At 44.9% G+C, this 15,730-nt stretch overlaps 1 protein-coding gene across 7 annotated transcripts in view; it reads right to left on the reverse strand.

The window, feature by feature from the left end:
* LOC146811566 (telomerase protein component 1-like) overlaps nt 1-15,730 on the reverse strand; it is a 1,575,504-nt gene that overhangs the window by 874,613 nt on the left and 685,161 nt on the right. For all 7 annotated transcript variants that reach the window (XR_014966741.1, XM_085618541.1, XM_085618539.1 and 4 more), the window contains one exon: nt 13,771-13,950. Coding sequence is in view for 6 of the 7 variants with exons in the window: in XM_085618541.1 (XP_085474667.1) it covers nt 13,771-13,950 (180 nt within the window). In the remaining variant the exon portion in view is untranslated. The remainder of the gene's footprint in view (nt 1-13,770; nt 13,951-15,730) is intronic.

Consider the following 15,730-nt stretch of genomic DNA (forward strand, 5'->3'; position numbering starts at 1 on the left):
TAAAAACGCACTTTGTACATCTAGTCGAGAAGCAAGTCTGTCAGTAAAAGAGACTGCCAGCTTTGCTTCACATAAGCAAGGGCTATAAATACAAAGTGCTCGTTTACGCACAGCTTGCAGGTTTTCAAGCGCATAAATAAAAGGCATTGTCATTTACATTGCCAATAGCTCAAACTCTCGCAAATGCGAGACCTATTGCATTGCAAATGCTTGTTATTCCCGTCTGTGAACATAACTATTAGTCTGCCACAGTCCTTTTTCTGCACATTGTTGGTCTGGGCAGGGAAACAACTAAGAGTTAAACGGGATACTCTAACCAAACCATTCTCTGAGGGTGGGTTGAATGCGCCTGATATGGAGCGGTATTACAGAGCTGCCCAGACTCTCCATGCCCACTGCTGGATGCACGGTCCTCCTAATTCACCACATCATCTAATATAGAAACATACGGTTGCTCCTGCCACACTCCCAACTTTTTTCACTGGTGCTGTGCAGAATAATACGCGTTTGATTGACCCTGTGCATTGCACCGGGCACCAGCTTTTGAGAATTGCCAACAAACACCAGCTTAGAGCGATATTTTCTCCCACATTGCCTTTGAGTTGGTGTGATTGGCTTCCGCTCAGGGAGGACAGGGCTGTAATGCGTACTCTGGCCAAACTGGATATACAGTGTCTTGGGGATTTATTTCACAAAGGGATAGCTAAGACTTAGGACCAGGTTTCAACACAGGTGGCGGGGGTCACTGCATTGGATGCTTTTCAATACTTCAGGTTCTGGAAGGCCCTACAGGAGTTACTTGGCTCCACAATGCACGAATCAGAGGGGATGCCATCCCTGACATTTGTTGCAAACCCAATTCCCGCAACGCGGTATAACTCTACTGTATACACTTTTCAAAACTCAGGGTGAACAGACCAGGTTAAAGTTCCAGCGGGACTGGGAAGAGGAACTCGGGGTAGAAATCACAGTGGACTTTGGTGCTTCAATAAAATTTAAACGATTTCATTGAATGGTCGACATAGGCTGCTACACTTTAAATATATTCACAGAACCTGCTACACTCCGGCAAGGTTATTCAAATATGGTTTGAGGGAGAATGATAACTGTATGAGATGTTCTGCCCAGGACGCGCACTTCACACACCTGGCTTGGGAGTGCCCTGGAATAAGCATATTCTGGAGGGAGGTTTTCGAGGTACTGTCTAAAATGCTAGATTGTGCACTGCCGGAGGAACCATTGGTTGCTCTGCTGGGGTTTGATAAATTAATACCAAAAAGGTGCGCGTAAGCTGGTAGCGATTGGCCTGCTTTTGGCCAAACAGATAGTGGCAATGAGATGGATGAGGTGGCCTTTGCCTACCATTGCTGAGTGGAGAACAGATCTGGCATATTGTTCCACCCAATCAGAAAGTTATAACGAATTGATGCCTATCAGATGTGCACCTAAAGATATCTGGGGTCAATATAGACAATACTAGCTAGATCTGGCGACTGCAGACGAATCTTCGGCAGAAAACGAACGTACTGGAGTAGGTTGAACAGTGCAATGTTGTGGGAGGGGTGCGGTAGTTCCGCTAGGTATACTGCTGGATGCTTTTTCGCAATACTTTGATTATTCGTAGGAATTCCCAGGAAGAAAACTGCTGTTTCAAATATCTGTGCCTATCATTTTGCGGTAACACTGTACGTATTGATGTGATTAAGCTGCTCTGCTACTGCAACCCTGGGGATCATGTGGTAATAGTCTTCTGGTGTGTACTCTGTAATTACTGCTGAAATGCTTTTTCTTTTTAAGTTTGCTTTTTTCTGTAATGTAGAAAACGATAAATAAAGTTGGAAAAAGGGAAAAAATATATAGCACTACTATGTGTTTAGAGGAGTTCTGACAACTGTTCGGCCCGGTGCTAGTGTGCCTGCTGCACCTTTCAAATCATGACCCTGTTGTCTGCAAGCTAACTGCACTTGTGGCTGCCTGTTTAATAGTAAAATATAGCATAGCTCTTGTATAGTGACTATTTTAACTCGCAATGTTCATTACAACATTTAGAATTTGATCATAATGACCAAATAGATTAAGTTGAAAAAAATCGATCCAAAAGGCCTACACAGTGCAAAGAAAGGTACTGAGGCATGAATAGGAAATGCCATCAACGCACTAAGGCCTAAGCATCTGCTTAACACAACTACGTAATAAAAAGCTAGCATTCCAGCATACTGTTATGTTATATTATGTTATGTTATACATTTATTTTTATGGCGCACGGCTACTCCAAAGGAGTGTCCCGGCGCTTTATCGAGGCAGCTCAGCCGCTGAACAAGATAGTTCGGGAGACCACTGTACAGGACATTAGCATAGTCCAATCTGGAACCAACCAAGGCCTGTACAGTGATCTTTCTGTGCTCTTCCGAGAGCAGAGGCAAAAACCTCCGGAGCATCTTGAGTAGCCCGAAGCAAGTGCCCGTTAGACCACGAACATGTGGCACCAGTGTCAGGCTATTATCCATCTTTACACCCAAATTCTTTGCCACCAGCGAAGCCAGGGCAGGGGGACACATATCCGACGGCCACCAGGCCCGCCAATCAGGGTCGAGGGAGCAGCCAAAAAACAACACCTCCGATTTATCTGAATTAGCCTTAAGGTCATTCGACTGGAACCAGCTAAAGACCGACTCCAAGCAGCCCCGGATGTTCTCCCCATCAAAAGCCTGATCCTCCCCACACGCGAAAAGCAGCTGTGTGTCATCGGCGTAGGAAACGATCTGGGCCCCAAAAGACTCCACCAGTGCCGCCAGAGGTGTCATAAAGATGTTAAAGAGAGTCGGGCTCAACACAGATCCCGGCGGAACACCGACTCCCAATGGCGGCATCTCGGCGGAGCTCGGAGAGGCCCAGACCGTTTGTCGGCGGCCCTCCAGGAAAGATGAAAACCAATCCAACACCGTCCCCCTCCGACCGATGTCATAAAGTCTGGCGAGAAGCATCTCGTGGGGGACGGTGTCAAAGGCCGCCGAGAGATCGAGCATGACAAGCATAGCGCGACCTCCAGAGTCCAGCGTCTCCCTAATGATCTCAGACACCTCCAATAGTGCCGTCTCCGTACTTAAATTAGGACGGAAACCGGACTGTGAAGGGTGTAGCAGATCACTGGACTCAAGAAAGCTGGAAAGAACGCCGTGCACATGCTTCTCCGTGATCTTGGCAAGCGCCGGAAGGAGGGAGATCGGCCTGTAATTGGCCAATACCTCCGAGTCCAGCCCAGGCTTCTTGAGGAGGGGGATCACCATCGCCCTTTTCCAGGGCGATGGAACCTGCCCCTCCCTCAGAGACAAATTCACAAGTGGGTTGACCACAGTCGCCATCTTAGCCAAAAATTTGGCCGGGCAAGGATCTAATGGCGAACCCGACTTAAGATTGGCCAGAAGCGCCAAGGAAGCATCGGTGGAAATAGGTGGAAACTCTGCGAGGACCGCAGCCTGTGAAGGCCGCCACACCGGTCCCACCACCACGCTCGCATGCACCACGGCTGAGCCCACTGCGAAAGAGTCCTGAATGGACTTAATCTTATCCGTGAAAAATCTGGCCAGGTTACAGACCCACAACTCAGATGGAACCCCTTGGGGCAGGTTGGATCTGGGGGCCATAAACTCCCTAACTACCGCAAAGATCTCCTTGCATGAGTTTGAGGCGGCCTCAATCCTCCTGGCCAAGAAAACCTTTTTTTCACGGAGAATATCACAGTGGTAGGCTTTAACCCTTGACCTATAGGCCGCTCTGGCCTCCAGATCATAATGGAGGCGCCACGCCCTTTCTGCCACCTTGCATTGGCGACGAGTGGCCAGCAGTGCCTCAGTGAACCAGGGGGCCGAGACCCTCTTGATCATATTTCTCGGGGCCATAACTGGGGCAAGATCATCCAACCTCTCCGTCAACCACCCCTGTAGGGACTCAACGTCCTGCTCCAAGTTGCCTGATATAGGGCACGGATGGTCCTCGGCCGCCTGACTTAACATCTCAGGTGTAACTCTATGCAGAGCCCTCCGCGCCGTGCCATGCTGTCTCAGCCCACTACAAGGGGGTTTCTTGCTGGCTGATATCGAGAATCTGGCCAGCCTATGGTCAGTCCAAAGCACCGGAAGGAGCTCGATATCAAAGAGAGGGATTGCAGAGAAGACCTGGTCCAAGGTTTGTCCTTTATCATGAGTAGGACCTGTGAGAAAAGGGGCAAGGCCCAGAGAAGCCGTGATATCCTGCAGTTTATTGGCATCCGAATCACCGGCAACATCCATATGGATGTTAAAGTGTCCTGCCAGAAGAGAGTGCTGCGCACTCAAGACCAGCTCAGCAGAGGCGGCCTGGAGATCGTCGAAAAAGGATCCAACTGGGCCAGGGGATCTATACACCAACAGCCCTTTCAGGGCTTGCTGCGGGGACAGTCTGATGGTAAAAGCAAGGGATTTAGATCCTGCGATGGCGTTAAGAGGAAGAATAGAGCAGGAAACTGCTTTGTTCACTACCACCGCTACCCCCCCCCACCCCTGCCTTTGACTCTATCTTGGAAGATGTTATAATCCGGGGGAATCGCTGCCATGATGTCCGGATTAGACAGCTCCCCCAGGTTTCGGTCAGCAGCAGGCAGAGTAGCTTTTCTTTCACAAGGAGATCAAAGATCTCCAGAGCATGCTTGCCTACCGATCTAGTATTGAGCAATAGGAAAAGATGTCTCACTCGATCCTCATCGCTCCCTTGTGAGGAAACGGGGGCATAATTAGGCACCCAACCACACCCCGGGCAAAGCCGCTTACCCCTATAACGTCCCGGGAACACGGATCGGCATGTACAGGAACATTTCCGCAATGTGAAAAGTTCCCTGGCAGAATAACAAATCATCCTGCCTACGAACAAAATACCACCAGAGCCTACCGCCGCTCCGCCGCCTCCGAGACGCTGACGGACGCAGACGGGAAGGACTCAGGCAAAGCGAAGGCCGACCCGCTACGCGATCCCGCTACGCTCTGGGGACTGGTTTAAATAGTGCCTCCAGGTGAGGGTCAAAGCGCACCACCAGGACACACAAGATGGCGCTCAAAGAGCGTCAATGCCCTTCCCAAAATGGCGGCCGTTCAACCAACTCGGGGGACCCCCGACCACCCCAGAACCGGGTCCGCTCGAGCAGCGGTGCTTCACAATTTAGTGTGCAGGTAAAGGGAGAGCCCAGTAAATACCTCTATTTTAAAAGCAGGGTCAAGCAAACAAAAGCGAACAGAAATGAAAAACGGGAATTTTAAAAGCAAACAGCCTCACCGCGCAGCGCAGTAAACTATAATGAGCTGCCAGCACCTGAGCGCTGAGACCTATCAAGGTCTGACACTAGAGGACCGCCTTAAATAGTGCCTCCAGGTGAGGGTCAAAGCGCACCACCAGGACACACAAGATGGCGCTCAAAGAGCGTCAATGCCCTTCCCAAAATGGCGGCCGTTCAACCAACTCGGAGGACCCCCGACCACCCCAGAACCGGGTCCGCTCGAGCAGCGGTGCTTCACAATTTAGTGTGCAGGTAAAGGGAGAGCCCAGTAAATACCTCTATTTTAAAAGCAGGGTCAAGCAAACAAAAGCGAACAGAAATGAAAAACGGGAATTTTAAAAGCAAACAGCCTCACCGCGCAGCGCAGTAAACTAGAATGAGCTGCCAGCACCTGAGCGCTGTCTGCCTTTTCCATGGGAAGAGATCTTATCTTGGCAGTGAATAGGCTTAAATAGTGTGAACAGCTTTAGGAGAAGTATCGTAAATGCGTGCAGCCAGGGGAAGTTAAAAAAAAAAAAAAAAGTTCCACACAAAAGGAAATGGACATAGTAATCTCGAATGGGGAACTGACAAGGGCCCCCTTTTAAGATATATTAAATACAAGATATTTCAAAAGCACAGTGCAAGCGCTGTGCAGGCGAAACCTAAAAGAGACCATTCAGTGGAGACAAGGGGGGTTTAGGTGAACAACTATCTTCAGTCACAGAATTGTGCAAGAAGTTTGGGAATGTCTAAGCCAAGTAGGGGCTGACATACGTTTGTTTTTAGTTACCCGCCACACCATTGCTAGACGTAACCAGTTATCACCTCAAAGGTCGCCCACTGTATTGCCTCTAGCGAGAAGTCGAGAAACTGCTGTAATTTCTTCTTTTTTATTCCAATCCCCCTTTCCCCTGCCTTCCTGGTTCTGTCGTGCAGAATGGTAGGTCAGGGCTAGAGTGGGTAGTGGAGTCTGGGACGTGCATCAAGAATTGCACTAAGCTTCATGTCGCTTCTTCAGGAGATCAACCAAAGGTCAATGTTTTAGAATCGTGACAACATGTTTTTAAAAGCTTTGTAAAACTCTGGCGAGAAGCCATCAGGTCCTGGAGCGTTTCCCTCAAAGATCCCATCAATGGCCACTCTAATCTCGTCTATAGTAATGGGTTCATTCAAGAGCAGTATTTGATTATTTTTGCAGCCAAACCATGGCAATTCCATCTAAATATTCCTCTATCTGCCCCAGTTTTGTGGCAATGCCCATATCCTACTGTTCCTGATTGTATTTTAGAAATGCCACCAATAAATCCTCTTAGGTGTTTTTTTACACCCCTCCAATTTCCTCAATGCACTTGAAGCGTTTTCAGTGTTGATCCCTCTTCAACAACCAGGACAGTGTTCGCCCTGGTCTCTCTCCTTTCCTGATTCATTTGGCTTGAACACATTTACCTAAACCTCCCTGTCTGCCTGGTCCCTATACCAAAGGAGTAGATAGTTCATGCCTTTTAGATGGGGCATGCGAGTCTTCAGCAGTCTTCTGCTCCAATTTTTAAATATTACTCTCTAACTGCTGTAGTTGTGTTTGAATATACTTTAGAATTTTTTTGTGCTTGGCAATTATTATCCCACTGATTTAAGCCTTAAAGGCTTCCCGGAGCACTGCAACACTGGGTGTAGAGTCTTTATTTAGCGCAAAGTATTCCACTATGGAGGCCCACAATCCCTCCTGAGCACAGGGTCACGTAAGGATTCAATTGGGAATCTCCAGCATGTATGGTGTAGGCCGGAGCGTTATTTATACCTCCTGACAAAAAACGATACCACAGGGTACTTTATTGTTTGTAATAAGACTTATTATGAGTTCATGGGAAATAACTTGCGGATGTTAGTATTTAATGTACCAAAATCCGCATGGTACAGTAAATACCGGTTTGACCTGCCGAAAATTAAAGGTTGAGTTATTTACAGCATCCGATAACTATTGGATGTGTTAAATACGTTTGAACTCGTAATTTTGACCAACGAGTAAACAGGAGTTAATGCATGGGTGGGAATATTACGAGGAGCTCATAATCAGGCCCTAAGTGTCCATTAGCTCCCGTAGTGTACCTGATGATTTCATGTGTCCGGGTTTGCGGATGCTAGATCGATCCAATTCAGGGCTAAGGACTGAGGGCCTGAGCGAATTCTGTAGCAAAGGTAAAGGAATTTCCTTCCTGCCAAGACTATGGTCCGTCTGCCTGTTTAAAATGCGGGCAGATCAATATTTGATGATGGAGAAACTACTCCGTCCCTGCAGTTGTTAAACGTCTCCCACAGAGTAAGGGCCATCATGGAATTGGCCACTCACCTAATTAAGATTAGATTCTTATATCCTATAAAATGTCATCTTACATTACTAAGTCTGGCCATACACAGAGCCAAAATTAGTCTACGTGCTTTATTCTACATCACTAATGTTCAATGGTTGGGTAGTCTTGCCATCTCTCATGGCCTCAGGGCCAGGTCTCATCGTGTTCTTCTGCACACTGATGTGTTTTCAGGAGACCTGAATTGCTTCTGCAACTGATGTAAAAATCTATGTCTTGTTTCCTAACTCCACCTTCAGCCTGGACAGCTACACCATCACATACTTTATGCCTTAAGATCTCAAAATTTGGCTAAGTTGAACAAACTTGCATCTGGCTTCCTGTAATGCAAATGTGAAATCCAGGGGTAAAGACGTCTCCAATCCTTGGTGGCGTAGGGTCCTTTATCTCTATTAAGGAGAAGAACTGTATAATGGTAGCGAAAATAAAGGAGACATGCTTTAAGCAGTCATAAGGATGTCTTAAGTGGCGGCCTAGGGCTCAAAGGCCTCGGTGTTCTCTCTATAAAAACATGGGGGAAAAGGAGTCTGTTCCCTATAGGTCAGACAGCAGAGTTCCCACTAATGTATCAGGCCTCCCCATGATTTTGGACTCTCAGGAATACCCAAAATTCTAAAGTTGTTGAAGTAGGACTGCACCTCTAGGTCTTGATTTTTTTTTCACCGCTATCGCCTGCACCAGTTTTTCTAGCTTGAATACTTCCTCCGCTGTTGCAGTGGAATCATCTTCAAGATTCACCTCTCCCCTCCATCCAGTCGCATTTCTGGCAGTCTAGTCATTCGATCTTAATATCTTTTGACGCAATGCTCGCCTTAAGGTCAAGAAGCATTGCCTAGGTGTTGTTGCCAGAGCCGAGCAACCCCACCTCTGTTAATCTCAGCTCCATCTCTAAGTTGGTAGTCGCCACTCAACAGGCCTGCGATGTTAGACTGTAAGCTGGCCTTGCATCTTTTGAACTCCATTGCCGTCGGCCAGGGATACAAGAAAGCACACGAGCTTCGTAGTTTATCTCCTTATATCGCTGGCCTGCTCCACTGCGTGTCCAAGGTCACAGTCTCATTCAGCAATGCTACCAAAGTGGTTCTATGAGCATTGTGGCCAATCAGGTCTTGCAGTCTCCTCAAAGTTTGCTGCATCTTAAAGTAGGTGATCCCCAGCCTGTGATGCTAGAGTGAATTTTTTTATGTAAAACTAAGAACACTCAGCAAGCTAATCCACACTCTAGTTGCCGGTTATTTGGCCCCGGTCCTCAATAACCAGAAGAGGGGATGGGGGAGGAGGGGAGGCACTGAGGGTTGTGGTGGGGTAGAGGCAAAGGCCTTCAGGTACCTTATTTGTAAAACTCCCACCTAAAGTCTCCTGCAGGTCAGAGTACACTGTAGCTTATGATTTACCTAGCCTAGTCATGAAAGCAGACTTCTAGCCCAGACATTGAAGGGGCTACACCTAGCTGATGAGTATTCTTTATAGGACAGGGGCAGTCAGCAAGTACGCATCCAGAGACTACCAACATATCCAACCACTCCTGTCGGGGCTCCTGCCCGCTGCACACAGCCATTCAGCATACCGCCTCCAAAGCAAAGATATGCCGGCTCACTGTCACATCAAGGCTGCATGTATCAAATGGGCCGGGTGCATCCGTCTCCTTCCCATGGACCCTGGGGGGGCTCCAGTGACCATTTGACTTAGCGTGCAGTCTGTGCGGGCCGCCCCAGGCTCATCAGTTGCCCTTTTTAAGGCCAGTCATCTGAGGCCATCCAGCATGCGAAGGACAAACTTCAGGATTCAGGCCCACGTTTCAGGTCTATGTAGCAAAACCTCGAGTTCTGCACACGCCGAGAAGCTTTAAGCTGGCATTTCCTGGCACTCCATGCCAGACCTCTGCTGCGAAAACCAGACTAGATCGCAAACGGGGGTGTGGAGCTCAGAACAGCGTGGCCTTTTTGGCTGGACGTTAGTCTACACCCCAATGTCATCATTTTTAACTTTGACTTTTTGAGGGCTCAAATATCTCAGGTCTACAATCCAGCTTAATTCTAAAATCCCTTTTGGGGACGCAATCAAGCTTAATACTAAATTCCCTTTTGGGGACCAGAAAGTACCAGGAGAAACACCTCAGTCCTTTTGTCACCTACTGATCTCAATGTGAGATGAACAGAAAACAACATAAGTTTGTTAGCGGTGCTGTGCAAAGTGGAGGATGAGAAGTGATGCTACTGTTGTTGGCCTCATCCATTGGAACCTCCTCTACCTCGACCAATGAGAAAAGTCTGCTTGGGTTGCTGTAAAGGCTGAAAGGGTTGTCGCTGGTGAACTCCATCACCTTTTACGTATCCACTGTACTTCTTGTATTACTGATGTAAGTGGCAAACAGGAGAAAGTAACCTCAGTTACTGGAAAATAGTTTTGGTGTCTTTAAAGTTCTCCATAGTAATGTCAAACTTTCCTTTAAAGAACCTAGATCCAGCAAAGAGCATGTTCCTCATGGAAGCCTTGACATTCACTGTGAATGCTGTGGGACATGTCAAGGAATGTCATCAAAAAATGGGGCCAACAGTACAGACTACAGAATCTATAATGTTCAGTACAGAAAGTGGAACATACTTTGCAGCATCCTGACCAAAATATGCTGTTTTATTAAAGGCATTGCAAGAAAGGCTGGCAACACCTTGCATACTATGTACAAAAGGACATGCATGTAACAACCAAAGCGGTAAATGGCATACAGGTATCTTAATGTCAAAGCAGCAGAAAAGAAAATGTTCTTGCCCATAGTGTTGATTCATTTTGATTCTCTGCTTGGAGGAGAACTAGGAAAAGAGTTCAGCTTTATTAAGCTTATGAAGGCCTGTACTAAAAGGCTTTCCAGGCTCAGATTTTGTGTCAAAAGGTTTGTATTACCCTAATCCAGTACCTCAGTAGTCACTCACGTCACCATAATGCAACATATTTCCAGGTGGCTCTTTCGCACCTTCAACAACAGTTCTCTTATCAGCAGCATCTTGTTTAATCTTGCTAGCATCCATCCAAGTACTAATGCTACAATTTAAACTGACATCCACTTGCAATTTGCACTAGTTTTTCCTGTGTATATATCTTTATCAGATCAACCAGCCTTGATATAAATATTTTTAATTTACACAAAATGATCCATGACCTTATAAGCTCTTTTCCTGATTTTTTGTAGGAAGAGTATGAATATATTGGTTCTCGAATAGAGATCACACTAGCTTTTTTAGACCAGATTTAACCCCACTAGGCCCCTTTGTGATTGTGAATTTGCAATCTCTCCAACCCAAACATATTTATTGATGATTATTCACCAGAAACCCTTTTAAATTTACTTTCCTCCATGTATCTTTTAGGCAACCACAACCTCTCAGTTTGTTTTCAATGGACACAGTGACACTTTGATTAGACAGAAGGGGACAATTGTTTGCTTGGATAAAATAGGTGAGTGCGGCCTGAGGGTTTGCCTAGCGTACAGCAGCACATTTTTAGCTGCATTATCTATAAAGTCAACATGCTATTCTTTCCATTTTGGAAATCTGAAATTTTTGTAACCATCACGTTTTGTAGGTCGGTTTTTAAACAATCTGCATTTAGAATGTATCTCATCAGGGAACTGTTTGACAAATTAATTTAGGGTTAGGTGTGCAAATTGATGTACATACTGAAATTATCATCAACCTTATCCCCAAAACCTGACCACTAATTTTTTCTGACACATGTTCCAATATATCACACACAACAGGAAACGTAGGTTGTCAGACCAAGAGGGTGCACCCTCAATCAGGAAGTACACAAAGTATGTTAAAACTTCCCTCACCTACTTTTAGCGGCATGCTTCATCTTTGGGTGTGCTACAACATCCTTGCACAGACCAACGCCTGGGATAGAGCATAAGGGTTTGGGGGGTGGGGGGGGGGGGGAGCATCCAAACATAAGGAGGAGGAGATCCACAGTGCAGAAAAGCATTAGTTAAAACTACCTCGGTGATGTCCCTAAATAGTTTTTATTAATGATTAAAATCAATCTGTCCAGTGATAAATAGGGGATATTAGTAACCCATCAGCTGCTCTTTGTTGACATGTTTCGGCCTTCCTCAGGAATCAGATTCCTCACCTCAACTTTTCCACACCCTATTCTTAAGGAATAGTCAAGTGAGTGTATAATGTATCCACATTCAGGGATTTCCATGGTTCACCATCCTACTTTCTGGAACCGTGAAGGCAGCGTCAGCGTCTCCCTGCAATCAAACAGTCAGAAAGGGACTGACACTACTTCCCCTTGTCGATCGCTACCCTACTAGTACCATTTTCTTATATATGCGCAATCATGAAGCTATGGCAATATTATCCCAACATATATTGCCTATATGCAAATGTTTGACTTTTTTTTTTTTTATTTGTCTCCAAATCAGTGCAAGGAATAGATTGAGGCTAATACTAAAAATAAACATTTTACTGTTCTTGTACCCAGACTTGTAATATTTATAATATAATTCCTTTCTAACACTATAACGTATAGGCTATATCGAGGTTAACCCCATTACCATTTGTCTAATCTACAGCATATTGATAAAGTCACTCTACACTCCTGCCATTAGATCCCTACAGGTACCCAAACATTCTAATGTCATTAGCATCTGTAATTTACCCCTCTCTCTCTAGTGTCTATAGCTGCTGATTCAATCGAGGTGGATACACTTCTATCTCTGTCAAATGCAAAACATTTTCTGACTCTTGAATCGGGGTAAGTACTTCCCTCTCACTGTCTATACTCTCCTTTATGGTACAGATGTCTTGTCATTTCCACCCTTCTGCTATATTTCTTTCCACCTCTGAAACCCACCACAACAGTGTATGTGCCAGCACCCAATTCTGATTCTTACATGAATTTTGAGAGGCCCCCTTCCACATCACACTATTTACTGGTAGTTTAGAATGAGTCTTTCCCTGAATATCACCATACACCATCCTTTCTCCATCCTTGGCCCTTTATATGCCCAACTCTACCTTCCTGGTTTAAATAAAGTGTAATTGGTAATAAATGACAAGCGAGACAATATTATTTTGAAGCACTCAGCCTACTACCATTTGCGGAATGTCACATTTATATTTTAAGCCTTGGTCCTCCTTTGTCCCAGCCTTCTATGATTTTTGTCCAGTAAATCCACTTGCAGGGAAGGGGGGTCTTGCCAAAAAACATTATGTAGCAGGGGTAACTATCATATTTAGAACTTTAATTCTAGCACCCTCCCCCCCCCCCCCAGACACAACTGAAATGTCTTCTTCAAATTTCCAGACTAACCTCAATCATGCCCCATGGCTATACAATGTCGTCTCTAACCATACTTATTTCACGCATGTTAAAATTCTTAAATACTTGTATGTTTAAAGTATCCTTATGGAAACGAAACGTTTTTATTGTATTTTACATTGTCATTTTCATACGACTGAATCCCTCCTTTTGCAACACCAGGCAAGATTACATTTCTTTGTGTGGGAAAACTTATTCTCCTAGCAAGAAGGTAATTTATGAGGAAATTAATTGCAATCTGATGTCCACTCACAGCAGTGCTGTGAACTGTTTACAGTAGCCTTAATGTATTACCACCACTGGCATGTGCCAGTAGTTTCATGTATCTTGACACCCTCCATGCACTAAACCTCATGTTGTCTCTTGAGGATTAACACTGCACAAACCATCTTCTGCACCTTGTTTAGTGTCTCTGGAAACTGCCCTTTGGGCCTCTGTGCTGATATATTTGCTTGTGTCTTTATGTCTGTGTTAATGACAAAAAATGGGCCTGTGGCTGCCACACTCCCTACCGTCTCTACGTGGTTTTGTAACACTGCCAGAAAGCCTTGCTGAATTTCTCGCTCAATTTTCCACTCTCCAATACCTTCAAAAATAGTCTAGCCTGTAGTGAGAGGCTGTCATTCACACATATCTTAAACAATTCCAAGAGGTTGATTGATCTAATCTCTTCCCATACAAGCAACTTCTTATTGTGGCTCACATACCTCTACATGTCCTTCAAAGTCCAATACTTTCCATATGTGCAACTCCAACACATCGCTTGCAGCCAAAGTATTCATCAAATATGCTTACCTGATTATTGAAGGCAGATTCATCCAGTCTCTTTCCATACAAGGCAAGAGTGTGTCTGACAATCTCAGCCCGGTCTGACGGCTCCAGTGACCCAAGGGACAAGAAAGATGCATCCTTGCGCTTCTTCAATGCACTAAGCAGCGAGGAATTCTCATCCATGCTCAAGACAAGGTGCACACGCTGCAAGGCAAGAACTGATTTTTCAACTCAAACGTATACAGCTTCAAAGCAAGAAATGCAGGTTCTAAGCTACAAGTCTAGCACTGCAGTGAGAGGATACATTAAAATGAATATGTTCCGTGAATACCCAAATATGCTAGAAAGGCATTGTATTTAAAAGTAGCACATCACCTAAAGACACAACCCGCGATGTGTAACTTTGTGAGGAAACAAAAAGAGTATGACAGTGAGTGAGACATTACCATTATGACACTATAGGATGTCTCACTCTTGAGGTTTGTTGCTAAAGGGCTTCCGGAACGAAGAATAGTATAGTAACTGTCAAAAGCAATGCTGCATATTGAGATCAGGGATACAGTAGTTCACACATCAGGATCACATGCGAAGACAAAAGATTTGAAAAACCTCAAAAAGAAACAGTAGTGTACAAGGATAGTCATATAGGGATACAAAAATGCAGACTCCTGGTGAAGATAATTTAGCTACGGAGACCACGAATAAAATGGGGAATTCATTATCATAATTTTTTTTATTCGGCTAGAAGTAAGCCATAAAAGCATAACAATACACAATATACATAAACAATACGGATAGAAACAAAAATAAAATAGTAGCACACCATTAATCAGGAACAGATAAATAATTATCCATTCCAAGATGCCAGATATTTCCAAGACGAGTGCATAAAATTGATTACTATCGTACAGATATTTTCAGAGGAGAGTTGTTGAATAAAAAGCATTGCCAAATTAAACTCCCTGATTTTAAGATCTTTAAATAGATGGATGAGAAACAGTCTCAGAGGAAAACTGTACAATGTGCAAAATAGCAGTGTGCAAAGTCCTTCGTTAAGTCCCACGGACAAGCTGGATGGTTTAGAAACTAAGTAGCAGTCACTGGGAACGATAAAAGAAAATGCAATGTACTCAACCTAAGATATGTAACTATAATCTGTACGGACCATTTCAAACACACAATAAATAAAGTTCTGGTCCTTGTGATGTTACCAACACAGAATGTTCCCTCACTGCTAATTTGATACTTTAATTTAATCTTCGTTTAGCCTCTTGGTGTTTGAAAAACAAATGCTGCAAGACATCATCAAGGAATCTGGGGTTTCAATTGTCTCTTATGCAGACTGCACGCAATTAGCGGTCTTCCTTGCCCCAGAGACAGGATCGCAATATCAACTGGCCCCTTGCCTAGAGAAAGTGGCATGGTGATAGCAAAATGCTTGTTGAAACTAGACAGACACAATTGAACTGATGCTTTTGGGGAAAAATTCAACTCTGCAAGCAACGCTCGGTTGGCCAGATGGCCTGGGAACTCCAACTCCCTCTGTTGAAAACTGAAACAGCGATATGATTAAGCATTCACTGAAGACATGAATTCTCTACAGTTAAAACGTGTTTCTTGTCTTATGTTGACTAATGTCTGGACTCCATTTTGTATTGTCATGTCTCCACGTGCTTTGTACGAGAAGAGTCCTACCTTTTCGCTAGTTGCTCTTGTAATCTGCCTAGTAACAGTCTATAAATAGCTCCTTTGTCCGTCTGGCGCATGCCCAGACTTGACCACATCTGTTGTCAGTTAGTCCTTGCTTGACCATGTTTTCGCGGGCTCAGGAAATTGTTAACTCCGCCCATATATTGATCCTGTATTGAAAATGTCCATAAATGGTAATGAATTTTGCTCTATGTTGTATCCACCCACTTATGAGCCCCTCTGTTGTGTATAAAAGGGGACCGTGTACGCAAGTTCTTTGTGCTACTCTATGCAA

Source organism: Triturus cristatus, chromosome 7 (genome assembly GCF_964204655.1).
Source record: "Triturus cristatus chromosome 7, aTriCri1.1, whole genome shotgun sequence".
In the NCBI taxonomy this organism is placed as follows: Eukaryota; Metazoa; Chordata; class Amphibia; order Caudata; family Salamandridae; genus Triturus; species Triturus cristatus.